We start from the raw sequence: 13,556 nt of genomic DNA, 5'->3' as shown, positions 1-13,556 counted from the left end.
TTAAGTTGTTTCCAGTTTTTATCTATTATAAATAACCTTGCAGTGAAACAGCTTTGTAATTAAAATTTTTATGTACACTCATAATTACTTCCTAAGGCTAGAGTGCTAGAAACAGAATTGCCACATCATTTAAAAAAAATTTTTTTAAGCTTTGCTATGTAAGTGCCCCTTGCCTTATATTGCTACTCCTACCAACAGCTTGTTTGAGTGCCAGTTTAGAAGGGGAAATTCTGCTGAGAGAGGAGGAGATGGTTTGTATTAGCTAGCACTCAGTTTCACTGTAAGTAGCAAAAAGCCCTAAACAATAGTGCTTTAAACAGAAATGTATCTCCTTGTCATGTCAGAGAAGTTCAGCCTTACCCTCCGCCTTACCCTCCACTGCCGGCGGAACTGGCTTCCACCTCATGGTCCTCCATGGCTGCCCAAGGTGCTGCCATCACTTTGACATCCCAACTAACAGGAGGAAGCGAAGAAGGATATACAACACTTCTACCTCTACCCCAGTGGCCAAAACTTAATAAGATGGCCTATTCTAATGGCAAGGGAGGCTGGGAAATAGAGCTTATTCCAGATGAGCAGGAAATATTCAGGAGGTCTAATACTAAGGAAGCAGGGGAGAACAGATTGGGCGTGGGGGGGACAACGAGTTGTCTCTGCCATGAGCTGAGCTCAGAGAGCAGCACAAATAGGTCCATGGAAATGGGGAAAAATAAAGCCTCCTCAGGGAACCATCCACAGGGGATAAACTGGACCCTTCCAGAGCCAGGACACGGGCACAGATAAGCAGGGGGTAAGGAGTACGAAAGAAGTGGGCTGTTCTCTAGGACCGATCCCTGGGCACAGGCAAGGAGACTCCACCAAGAAGCCACTTGTCTGCCTGCCCAACGGCCGCCCAGATGCGGGACGTGGTTCTTGACTACGCCTTTCGCTTCCTACCAGCTGACTTGTCCCCCTGTTCGCCTGTCCCCCAGCTCACCTGCCTCCCCCGTCCCTGCAGGGCCAGCTCCTCATGGACCCCGATAGCCTCCAGCTGGGCACCGAGCACCTGTGGAACTGGCTTGTGAGGCTGCTCAGCAAAGACTCAGGATGGCTGAATGCCAAGGTGAAGTTCTTCCTCCCCAAGATGGACGTGTGCTCCGGGGACAAGGCCCAGGATGCCACACAGGGGGTCATCCTGCAGCTGAGAAGACTGCACACTCAAGGCCAGGCCACGTGGCAGGCGTTCATCCACTGCGTGTGCATGGAGCTGGACGTGCCCCTGGACCTCGAGGTGCCGCTGCTCAGTACCTGGGGCCACGGAGTCGGTAAGGACAGGCGGGAGGGGTGCCGAGCAGCTGGCTGGCCCCTGTCACGGGGAGCCAGGGAGGCCTAGGGAGGGCCAGGATCCGCCTGAGTCACACGGGGGTGACGTGGTCAAGACAGGAGCAAAATTTTGTGTTTATTTTTCTTTTTCTTTTTTTTTTTTAAAGATTTTATTTATTTATTTGACAGAGAGAGATCACAGGTAAGAAGAGAGGCAGGCAGAGAGAGAGGGGGAAGCAGGCTCCCTGCCGAGCAGAGAGCCTAATGCGGGACTCATGTGCACATGTAGACATGCACACATATACCTGTCCGTGTACAGACCTGCACGTACGTGCACATTTCTACCCACAGCTGCCTTCCCTGGTTGGACTGAGTGTCGACCTCACTTCTCTCCTGCTGGGGACCTGCCCTGACAGATGAGCCCTGAGCCAGACACTGGGCCACAGCCGGTCCCGGAGCTGGTCCCAGAGCATCCCCCCACATCCCCACAGCGTCTTCCATTCCCCCTCTCTTTCAGCGTTTCCCAGCCAGCTGGAGGCCGGTGAAGAAAGGCAGCCTGCCTCTCAGCTCCAGCACGGTGAGGCCCAGGGGTGCAGAGTAGGAGGGGGGCAGTGAGGACGCTGAGGCCCTACCTCGCGCCCTGAGGAGGCAGACGGTGGCTGGGCCAGACATTTCCCTTAAACCAGCCTCCTCATTCTGCAGCGCATCTGCACATATCCCCTCCCTGCCAACATGGATCCTAGGCACCTGCGCCCCCCACCCCATCTCTCCCTCTGCAGCCCTGAAGGCTTTGGCCTGTCCTGATACCTGTTCCCAGAGGTCTAAGCTGGAGTGTCCTGAGCGAGAAGGAAGGTGTCAGCCCTTGGGCAGTGCCGAGATCCCAGCCACTCTCACTTGGGGGGGGGGGGGCGTGTTCTCACCTTGTCCCCTAGCCTCAGGCCTTGTCCTCCAAACCCACAGACTCAGGCCCCGCATCACTGAGATGCCCTGGGCCCTGATACTGACCCACGGACCACTGTCCACACCCTGGCAACCTTGGACTGATTTTTGGGTAGAACACAGAGAGGTCAGTGATCAAATGGTGACCACCTCAGGATTCATGGGCCGATTGCTTTTTTTTTAATAGTGTCAAAATATACATATCCATTTTTAAAGACTTTATGTATTTGAAACAGAGAGCGAGCTCAAGCAGTGGGGAAGGGCAGAAGGAGAGGAAGAAGCAAATTCCCCTGGGGCTCAATCCCAGGACGCTAAGATCATGACCTGAGCTGAAGGCAGACGCTTAACTGACTGAGCCACCCAGGTGCCCCTATCTTAACCATTCTTAAGTGCGCAGTTCGGTGGTATTAAACTCACTCTTATGTGACCATCACCACCATCCATCTCCAGAACCCTTTTCATCTTGGAAAACTGAAACTCTGTCCCCATTGAACCATAGCTCCCCAGTCTCCTCTCCCCCAGCCCTGGGGAACCACCGTTTTACTTTCTGTCTTTATGATTTGACCACTCTCAGTAGCTTTTATCAGTGGAATCATCTTGTGACCAGCTCATTTCACTCAACATCTTGTCCCTTGTCCGTGTTGTAGCTGGTGTCAGGATTTCCTTACTTTGTGAGGCTGATGAACGTTCCATCGTCTGTGTACACCACCCTTGCCTTATCCATCCATCCACTGCTAAACTCTTGGGTTGCTTCCACAGTTTAGCTCTTGTGAATAATGCTGCTGTGAACATGGGTGAACAAATATGTCTTCAAAATCCTGCTTTCGGTTCTTTTTGAGTATATCTCCAGAATCCAGGGTCATATGGCAATTCTATTTTTAAATTTTTGAGGCACTTCTGTACAGTTTTCTCATCCTTAGCACCATTTTGCCTTCCCACCAGCAGCGCACATGGGTTATGATTACTCTACATCCTCGCCAGCCCTTGTTTTCTGGTTTTTTAAAATATAGTAGCTATCGTGATGGGTGTGAGGTGGTATTGATCTCATTGTAATTTTGATTTGCATTTCCCTAATGATTGGTGGTGCTGAGTGTCTTTCATGTGCTTATTGCCCATTCTTATGCGTTCTTGGGAGCTGTGTCTCTTCAAGTTCTCTGTCCATTTTTTTTAACCACTTTGTTTGTTTTGCTGTTGTTGAGGTTAGGGGTTCTCTATATATTCTGGATACTAATCCCTTTTCAGATCTATGTTTTGCAGACCTCTCTCATTCTATCGGTTCTCTTTTTATTCCGTGGATGGTGTCTTCTGATGCACAAAATGTTTTTCACTTTCATCAAGCCCGTTTTGTTGGTTTTTTTTTTTTTTTCCTTGTGTTCCCTGGGCCAAATCCAATGTTGTGAAGATTTTGCCCTATGTTTTCTTCTAAGAGTTCTATTGCTAGGGGTCTTATATCTAGGTTCTTGATCCCTTTTGAGTTAATTTTTGTATGTGATGTTAAGAAAGGGTCCATCTTCATTCTTTTGTGTGTGGACACCCACTTTTCTCAGCACCATTTTTGAAAAGATTGTCCATTCTGCATTAAAAGGATTTGGCACCCTTGTCAAAAATTATTTGACCATATATGTGAAGATTTCTTTCTGGGCTCTCTATTCTATTCCATTGGTCTGTATATCTGTCTTTATTCCAGTGACACCCTATTTTGCTTACTGTAATTCTGTAGTAAGTTTGAAATCAGGAAGCATGAGTCTTCTAACTTTGTTCTTCTTTTTTCAAGAGTTTGTGGCTCTTTGGGGTCCCTTGGAATTCCAGACGAATTTTTAGGATCCATCTTCCTATATCTGCAGAAAAGATCGTTGGGATTTGACAGAAAATGTGTTGAATCTGTAGATTGTTTGGGGTGAGATTATGTTTTTGTAGTTTTTTTTTAAGATTGCATTTATTTATTTGACAGAGAGAGAAAGATCACAAGTAGGCAGAGAGGCAGGCAAAGAGAGAGAGAGGGAAGCAGGCTCCTGCTAAGCAGAGAGCCCAATGCGGGGCTCGATCCCAGGACCCTGAGATCATGACCTGAGCCGAAGGCAGAGACTTAACCCACTGAGCCACACAGGCGTCCCAGTGTTTTGTAGTTTTCATCATGCACGTTTTCCACCTTCTTGGTTAATGTTTAAACATTTTATTCTTTTGATGCTTTCGTAAAGGGAATTATTTTTCCCTTTCGTAAAGGGAATTATTTTTGTAATTTCCCTTTTAGGTTGTTCATCTGTGCAGAAATGCAGCTCATTTTTATATGTTGACTTTGTATCCTGCTACTTTGCTGAATTCATTTATTAGTTCCGAAAGATCCTTTTGTGGAGTTTTTAAGGTTCTCTACATATATGACCCTATCCTCTGCAAACAGGTTTTACTTCTCCCTTTCCAATTTAGATGCCTTTTATTACTTTTTCTTGCCTAATTGCTCTGGCTAGGACTTCCAGTACTATGTTGAATAGAGGTGGTGAAAGCGGCTACCCTTGCCTTGTTCCCGATCTTAAAGGGCAAGCTTTCCATCTTTCACCATTGTGTCTCACGACGGCTGTGCACTCAGAACCTTTATTTCTATGGAGTATGGGCTTTTTACCATAGCTGTGCATGGCAGTAACATCAACAGGCTTTAATAGAAAACGTCCACCCCATAATCCCAGCTCCCCAGCAGATCTAAACCGTTTAGTCCTGGTCCCTTCTGGCCCGTACCGTTGAGCTGGGGTAATTATCACATAGTTGTGACCAGACCTGAATGATGCTTAGCCAGTGGGTCCTTTAATAATAGAGGACTTGGGGAATGTTAAAATACCCTCAAACTGGTTCCAGTTCCTCTCAGGGGTCCCCAAATCTCCCTGCAGCCCAGTACTTTAATAGCCAACACCTGTCAGGGCGAGGGTCCTGCCCAGGGGCTGCTCTGACTGGTCAGCGATGCCCGGCTGGGGGAGTACCTACTTTACTTCACGTTTTTCCCTCAATCCTCTTTCCTCTCTCCTTCCCCTCTGTTCTCTCTCCCCTTCCTTCTTCCTCTTCTCCTTTCCCAGCCTCTTCGGAGAGGCATTAAAGTATCTCGTATGAATCCATGAAACAGATAAGAATCTGAGAAACCAGTAAAGGAAGTGAGGAAACATGAGAGATGTGAAGTAAGGGTGATGAAACACACTGACCCCAGGGGGAGGGCGCAGACCTGGCCTCGCCCATTGAAAACCCCACTTTTCTAACCAGCAGTGGCCTCGACAGACCTGCGTCTTTCCCAAGCCATTCAATAGCCAAGGCTGAGTGTTTCTGAGGCTGCTGGCTGTGGGCCCAGCTCCCTGCATCCTGGACTGGGAGATCCGCCATCCCAGAGCCTCCGAGTCTGTCACCCAGGCCTGGGACCCCCTTCTGCAAACAGAAGCTAGTGTTGATGATTCAACCTCTGCCCGCGGCCTGCCTTTGCCTTTGCCCAGGCCTGCCTTTGCCACTGCCTTTGCAGTGGCACTTGTCTGTCCGTTTGTGACCTGGAGCTCCCCAAAGGTGCTTGGTGGCCCCTCAGCCTAGGCCCCCAGACTTCACCCCTTACTCTTCTCTCATTCTTTCCAGGCCTCAAGCGGCCTTATCAGAGCTGTGGGTCCTCACCCCGCCCGAAGCAGTGCAAGAAGCAGCAGCTAGGTGGGTACCAAGGTGGGGAAGGACCCAGATATCAGGACCTGCCCGGGGGCCAGGACACAGATCCTGGACTCTGTGCCCTGCTGATAAGCTCCCAGGAGCCCAGCAACTCTGGTCTTCCTTCCAACAGAGATAGACTGGACGTCCAGGGTGGACAGGGGAGAGGTGACCAGTATGACCTCAGACTTGGGGCCTTATTGGCCAGTTTAGAGATGGGCAGAATACCAGGGAGACCTCCCCCATCACAAGGCATGAGGGCTGCTGAGGTCCGGCCAGGCCAGAGGGAGTAGAGTAGACAGAACTTCTCTCACTCTCCACCCATTGTCCAGAAGAATCCTTGTTCTCAACCAGCCGTCCCCAGCATCCCCTGACAGTGGCCCCAGTTCTTCCCCTGGGCCACCCGAGCTTTCCCAGGGATCCAACAATTAAAAAGTCAATGCCCGGCATAGTAAGGGCCCAGCTTCCAGTTCTGACTGGCGAGTGCCTAGGCCTACAGGTGGCTAGCCCTCCCCACCGGGGAATCGCAAAACTGAAATATTGGGTGGGGAAGAGGCTACTCAGATACAGAAGATGTTGCAATGGGAGCCCCCCCTCTTCCCCTCCCCCACCTCACCAACAACTTTACACCATCTATATTGTTGCAAAACAAACAGAGCCATGATCTGCGCTCCCCCAGCCAGACTTCTCCATCTGAATGGCCCCCAGAATCAAGGCTTCTGTGGAACTAGGAACCAGGAACTGGGGAACCAGTTCCTTCTAGGAATTGTGTGCTCTTGCCAATCCCCACGCCCTTGCACACAGAGCTGAGGCTACGGGCTCCCAACAGGCAGTGCTGGGGTGAGGGGAGCTGGGGGTGGGAGGCCCCCCCGCCCTCATGCCTTGCCCTGCCTCCTGCAGAGCTGGCCCAGACGTACCTGCAGCTGCTGAAGACTTCCACCCAGCAGCGCTATGGAAGTAAGATCCCCGGGCCAGGGCAACACCTAGCCTTCCACCAGGCCTACATCCCCCCAATCCTGCAGTGGAGCCGGACCCCGGCACCCTTCCGCACCCAGGAGGGGATGGCGCCGGGGGACCCCAAGGCAGAAGATGGCGCGGACGTGAGCATCCGGGACCTCTTCAGCACCAGGACCGACAAGGGCCCGAGGGTGACAGTGCTCCTGGGGAAGGCGGGCATGGGCAAGACCACCCTGGCCCACCGGCTCTGCCAGAGGTGGGCTGATGGCCAGCTGGACCGCTTCCAGGCCCTGTTTCTTTTTGAGTTCCGCCAGCTCAACCTGATCACACGTCTCCTGACGCTGCCCCAGCTCCTTTTCGACCTGTACCTGAGCCCCGAGGTGGGCTCTGACTTGGTCTTCCAGTACCTGGAGGAGAATGCTAATGGAGTCCTGCTCATCTTCGATGGGCTGGACCAGGCCCTGCATCCCCACCCCAGCAGAGGGCAGGCAGGTCCTGAGGACCCAAGTCCGGCCCTTGCCCTCTTCTCCGGCCTTTGCCGGGGGACCCTGCTGCCCGGCTGCTGGGTATTGGCCACCTCCCGCCCAGGGAAGCTGCCCGACTGCCTGCCCGCAGAGGCAGCCACAGTCCACATGTGGGGCTTTGACAGGCCTCGGGTGGAGGAGTACGTGGGCCGCTTCTTCCCGGACCAGCCAGGGCAGGAGGCAGCCCTGGCGGAGCTGCGGGGCAGCAGACACCTCCAGAGCTTGTGTGCTGTGCCCGCACTCTGCCAGGTCACCTGCCTCTGCCTCCTCCGTCTGCTCCCAGGCAGCCCGCCAGGCCAGTCTGCGGCCCTCCTGCCCACCGTGACTCAGAACTACGTGCAGATGCTGTCCACCCTTGGCCCCCGTGGGTACCTGCCTCCTGAGGCCCTGTTGGAGCTCAGTGAGGTGGCCCTGAGCGGCCTGCAGACCGGGAAGGTGATCTTCTCTGTAGGAGACATCCGCCCGCCCACAATGGCCTTTGCGGCTGCCCTCAGTTTGCTGACCTCCTTCTGCATCTGCACGGGCCCGGGGCACCGGGACACAGGCTACGCCTTCACCCACCTCAGCCTACAGGAGTTTTTTGCTGCCTTGTACCTGATGGCCAGCCCCAAGGTGGACGGAAATGCACTTGCCGGCCACATCACCCTCAGTTCTCGCTGGGTGCTGCGGACCAAAGCTAGGCTGGGCCTCTTAGACCACCTCCCCACCTTCCTGGCAGGGCTAGCATCCCGTGCCTGCCGACCCTTCCTCAGCCTCGTGGCCCAGCGGGACGAGACGTGGGTGAGTGCCAGGCAGGCCGTGGTGATGCAAGCCTTGAGGAAGTTGGCCGCCCGCAGGCTCACGGGGCCAAAGATTGTGGCGCTCTGTCACTGCGTGGGTGAGACCCAGGAGCCTGAGCTGGCCAGTCTCATGGCCCAGAGTCTCCCCTGTCACCTGTCCTTCCACAATTTCCCACTGACCTACGCCGACCTGGCTGCCCTGACCAGCATCTTGGGGCACAGGAATGCCCCCATCCACCTGGATTTTGAGGGCTGCCCTCTGGAGCCCCACTGCCCTGAGGCCCTCGTGGGCTGTGAGCAGGTCGAGAATCTCAGGTGAGAGTAGGGTCAGGGGAGGATGGGGGAGGCCCTGGGAGGGACCTGGGCTTCGGGAGGGTGGAGTCGGTCAGACCCTCGCCAAGGGAGACTGGGCGCAGATCTCAACCATGAGGACAGAGTCCAAACTGTCCCTCGACCTGAGAGCCGGTGCAGAAGCTCCCTTCCTCCCGAGACCTTAGGGTCCAGGTGTCCTTGTGGCTGCTGGGACTCTGCCGACTCTCCCTCTCCCTCTCAGCCGTGGACTGGAGCCTCTGACTCCAGAGGTGGTCTGACTTTGGGCAGGTTACTTAACCTCGAAGCCTGAGTTTCTTTGTCCCTAAAATGAATCAGTAATAATACCAACTCCATGAGGTTATTGTGAGAGCCTGGTAAGAGAATGCCGGGAAAACCCTCCTTAGCAAGCACCTAGTGCACAGTAAAGGCTCAGTATGTGTAGCAGGAGTGAGAGAAAAGGTGAAGCTCAGAGAACCCACCCCCCACCCCCCAGTACAGTGAGTGAAGTAATGTTGAATTTTGTTTGCATGTTGTGGAACGCTCAGAGGTAAGCGGTCCAGGTCTCTGAGCTGGCTGAGCTCCATGTGGTCATGCAGGGACCCAGGCCCCTCCCCCTCATGCTTCATCACCCCCTTGGGCATCTGGATCTGCATGGTCAAACCTGGGTCATGGACATCTCTGCTTTGGCTTCGGGGAAGGGAAGGGAGCGTGCATTAGATGCACCCAGTGTATTAAAGCCCACACACATGGAGATGGGACACGTCCCTTCGGCTCACCTTCCAGTGGTGAAAACATATCTGCATAGCCACTCTGAGCTGCACGGGAGGCTGGAAATGTGAGTGGGGAAACTGTTCCCAGTTAGAGCTGCATCCATGGAGAATGGGTTTCCGTGGGCAGTTAGCAGTCTTTGCCATACTACGTGTTTGTTATTTCTACAAACAACAGCTCCTGCTACTACTATTAACGTCACCATTCAGTTCCATCTGGCAGAGGAAGGGGTGGGGGTGATGGCTTCTAAGCCCTGCCCAGCACTGAGGCTCTGCCATCTTGCCTCTTCCTGTGGCAGCTTTAAGAGCAGAAAGTGTGGGGATGCTTTTGCCGAAGCCCTCTCCAGGAGCCTGCCGACAATGGGGAGCCTGAAGAAGCTGGGGTGAGCCAGGGCTTGGGTCCAAGAGGGATCCTCAGCTGGAAATGCCTGGAACTCTTCCCTCTCCCTTCGACCCTGCACAGGGCAGATTCCTGGCATACCCCTTTTCCCACCCCCATTCTTGCCCACCACGTTTCCTTACCCTGTAGGTTAGCAGGAAGTAAGATCACTGCCCGAGGCATCAGCCACCTGGTGCAGGCTCTGCGCCTCTGTCCACAGCTGGAAGAGGTCAGGTGAGTGATCTCCAGGTAGACCAGCTGGCTAGGGGGACAAGTTATTTCCCAGGTCCCTGGGCTCCCCACCCCCACTCCAGAGCCTGTAATGAGTCCTGCATTTTCTATCAGGATTTGGCCTGTTTTTCAGTGAGACCCAGAGAGGGGAGGCTTTGGTCCAAAAATGGGGTGGGGCTAGATCCAGACACTAGGCTCCCAAAAATCCTGGAGCACTGCTTCCTTCTTCTAATAGTTGGGGCTGTCTCGAAGGACCTTGAGTTTTGAGGCCCTCCTTCCCCTCTTTCTGTGACCTTGAGAGAAGGGATGGCCATGTGTAGGCAGGTGTCAGGCACAATGGGTCCACACAAGTGCATGAAACACACACATACCTTCACACTTGTGCACATATGTGTTCACACATGCAGTCACCTGCTCACTTAAATACATTCCCCTCACATGCACATTCATAGCTGTGTGCACACTTGTGCATACTTAGAGCCACATACCCATTTAGTTGCAACTTACATGCTAACTGATCACATTTGTGCAGATATAGTCCTGCCCTGTGTTTGTGATGAGTAGCCCAGGAGGGGTGGGGCTGGGGGGCATTCTCAAGAGCTCATGGGCAGAACCACCACGAGCTTGTATGGCACCTTTAGGAGATTTAGAAGGGCACCCTTTTGTCCAGACACATGCAACCAGGCACTAAGTCATCCCGCTTACTGAGTGGAGTGTTAGCCGGACCACAGCTCCTATCCCCTCAGCTGGGTGTCTTTCTATGGGATCACCAGCTGGCAAGAGAAAAGACAAAGGTCACTGTCAATAATCAGGAGGAAAAAAGTGTCAACAAGTTCACATTCCTAAACCTTTGCACTAACCAGAGCGATCATGCACAAAAGGACCCTCGCACTTCAGTCCCTTTGGCTGGGAACTCAGGCAAAGCTGGATTGGAGACTCCATTTGACAGATGGGGAATGTGAGGTCAGAAAGAAAGTGCTTGGCCTAAGGTTCTGGTGAGTCAAGGCCAGAGCTGGGGCTGGAAGCAGCATCTCCTGTATCCCAGTCTCGACTCCACTTACCACCCAGGAGCCAGGAGGCCCTGATAAACTCTGGCCTCAGGCACATCCCAGACATAGCCCTAAGAGCAGTGTTCTGGGTGTCCTCATCCCACCTCATGAGGCCTTCACGGCTCGTTATCCCGATCTCTTGGTCCGTGAGGCAGGAAGTCCCCCGTTGGGGCTGAATAGGGACAGATGTGAGGACAGCAGAGGGCCTCTCCTAGCTGGGCCTACTGGGTACTGTGGAGCAGGTCACCAACATATTGTGGGCCTCTGACTTGGGGCAGCCATGTCACCTGCCAACTGGGGCCCCCAAGTCCCCCAGCTCCATGGCTGAGGGGCTGGGCATCTCAGCTTTCAGGACAACCAGCTCAAGGATTGGGCTGTGCTGAACATCGTGGAAGTACTTCCTTGTTTGCCGCGGCTCCGGAAGCTTGAGTAAGCAATCTTTCCAACCCCTGCCTGAGCCCCCCGCCCCCAGCCTGGGAACGCAAAGAAAGTCTGGGGCCCCTGGGATATAGGATCCACTCCTGATACCCTCGCCACAATCTTGCAGCCTGAGCCGCAACAACGTCTCCGTGTCAACGCTACTCTGCTTGACAAAGGTAGCGGTCGAATGCCCTACTGTCAGGACCCTGCAGGTCAGGTGAGCCAAAGAGGTGGGATCTGGGTCTTCAGAGGCTTGAGAAAAAGGGAGGGGAGTGTAGGGAGTGGGAAATGCAGCACCACGTCTGCAATACGTACGCATGTGGGCCTGAATCTGTTTTATTCACTTCAGTATCTCCAGAGCCCAGCTCAGGACTGGCACCTGGTACTCAGTATATAGTGGCTGAGCGGAACGATGCACGGATAGAGGGGCGGACGGTTGCAGGAGTGGGTCAGCACATCTAGGAAGCGTAGCGCAAGGCTGAGCCGCGGGTCGCTCTCCATGGTGCTGAACTGGGGGAGTTTCCCCGTTCGGATTACCGAGTGGGTCAAGTGCCATTGCTCTTTACCCTAAAATACGGCAACTCCCACAAAAGCTCTTTGCATTCCTAATTTCAAAGGTCTTCTCTGTACATATTGTTTTCCTGACTTTTAAAAATACTCTCTCGGATTCATCAGGCAACGACAGTCACAAATTTTACTTGTCTGATTTGGGGCATTTCTGCCAGTTGTTTCTCTGTTGGTTATAATAAAATAGACTTTCTCTGGATGTCTGGGGCTGCATGGGGAGTGCAGGTAGTGCGTGATGTGCTGGTTTCCAGTCCAGCGGTTTCATGGCTCAGTGTCTGACTCTTGCAGGGAGGCAGACCTCATCTTCCTTCTTTCCCCGCCCACAGAGACTGCTGCAGAACTTCAAGGGTAAGAACCTAGGGAGGTGGTGGGTCTGGGCTCATTCCAAGGAGCAGTCTGGGCTCAACCATTGGCAGGGTAAGATGGCCAAGAGAGCCTATGAAGAGCTGGAATGTGGGGCTGCCCTGAGAAATGCCTCTCTTCTCAAAGTTGACAAAGGACTTTACCTTCCTCTAGCATATCTGGACCACATCTGGTCCCTGTGCTGGAGGGAGCATCCCCAGAAATCTCAGAGCAAGTCAGGCCCTTAAGGAAGGCATGAGTATAGATTGGTGTTAGTATGTGGGAAAAGCTCTGGAAAACTCTTCCGTCTAAAAAAAAGTGTGTGGGGGGGGGGAGAAATGATGATACCCACATCTCAGAGTACTCTGAGGATGAAATGAATTAATGTACTGAAAGTGATTAAAACACCGCTGACATCCCGGTGGCACTCAGATGCCAGCTAATCCAGCTGTGCATGGATTCCAGTTTGGCTGGTCCTGCATGGGCAAAGAAAGGGAAGCAGCCTTTCTGTGAGAGAACATTCCTACTGGGTTTTCTCGTACTCCTCCCCAACTGACCAAGACTCACAGACAGATGATGCTGTATGTCCTTGGGCAAGTCCTTTCCCTGCTCTGAGCTCCCGTTTCCTCACCCACACAATGATCTAGTCGAATCAGTATCTTTTTCCCCTCTGGCTGTAGAGAGCCGTGATGCCCAATATAGTAACCACTAGCCACTAGTGGCTATTTAAGTGTATATTCATTAAAATTAAGTAAAATGAACACTTAAGTTTATCAGCCACATTAGCCGTATTTCAGGGACTCAATGGCTGTGGGAGACTAGTGTCTCCCACAGTGGATGGCACAGATATAAAACATTCTCTTAATTGTGGAAAGTTCTGTCAGATGGTGCCAATCTAGAGGTCTGTGAAAACCTGGCTAGTAACATGCCAGCTTGTCTGCAGCTCCCACTCGTCCCCTGGCCCAGTGGGAGAGAGCCTGGAGGTGGCACAGACTGGACCCACCCACAGTCCGTGCTCCCAGCCTTTAGAACCACAGGCGGTGCATGTACAAATAGAGAGCTTCACAACATAGAAATAGCAACTTCTTGCCAAGCTTCAATTCTGTGCCCGTTCTGGGTGCTTGGCCGAACGTTGTCTCATTTTTAGTCTTTCAATCACTGTGTGTTAGAGATTGTCATCCCATCTTGGAAAAGAGACCATGGAAGCTCAGATAGGGGAAGTGACTTGCCCGAGGCCACACAGCTCTGGCAGAGCCAGAATTTGAATAAAGTCTATTTGCCCTCAAACCTTTTGCTCTCTGCTGCTTTGCTGAATAGCACCTTTA

General features: G+C 52.8%; 1 protein-coding gene across 1 annotated transcript in view; it reads left to right on the top strand.

Annotated features, from left to right (window-relative positions):
• The window catches only part of NLRC5 (NLR family CARD domain containing 5), an 83,967-nt gene that overhangs the window by 27,756 nt on the left and 42,655 nt on the right, over positions 1-13,556 (top strand). Inside the window, exons 3-11 of the mRNA XM_080828032.1 lie at positions 998-1,304; positions 1,820-1,879; positions 5,842-5,910; positions 6,805-8,479; positions 9,543-9,626; positions 9,773-9,856; positions 11,248-11,331; positions 11,450-11,539; positions 12,178-12,237. Coding sequence (XP_080684158.1) covers positions 1,010-1,304; positions 1,820-1,879; positions 5,842-5,910; positions 6,805-8,479; positions 9,543-9,626; positions 9,773-9,856; positions 11,248-11,331; positions 11,450-11,539; positions 12,178-12,237 — 2,501 coding nt within the window. The 5' untranslated portion in view covers positions 998-1,009. The remainder of the gene's footprint in view (positions 1-997; positions 1,305-1,819; positions 1,880-5,841; positions 5,911-6,804; positions 8,480-9,542; positions 9,627-9,772; positions 9,857-11,247; positions 11,332-11,449; positions 11,540-12,177; positions 12,238-13,556) is intronic.

The sequence above is a fragment of the Martes martes genome, assembly GCF_963455335.1.
Source record: "Martes martes genome assembly, chromosome: 17".
NCBI classification, from domain to species: Eukaryota; Metazoa; Chordata; class Mammalia; order Carnivora; family Mustelidae; genus Martes; species Martes martes.
The sequence above is the reverse complement of the archived record's forward strand: the minus strand, read 5'-3'. Positions and strand labels throughout refer to the sequence as shown.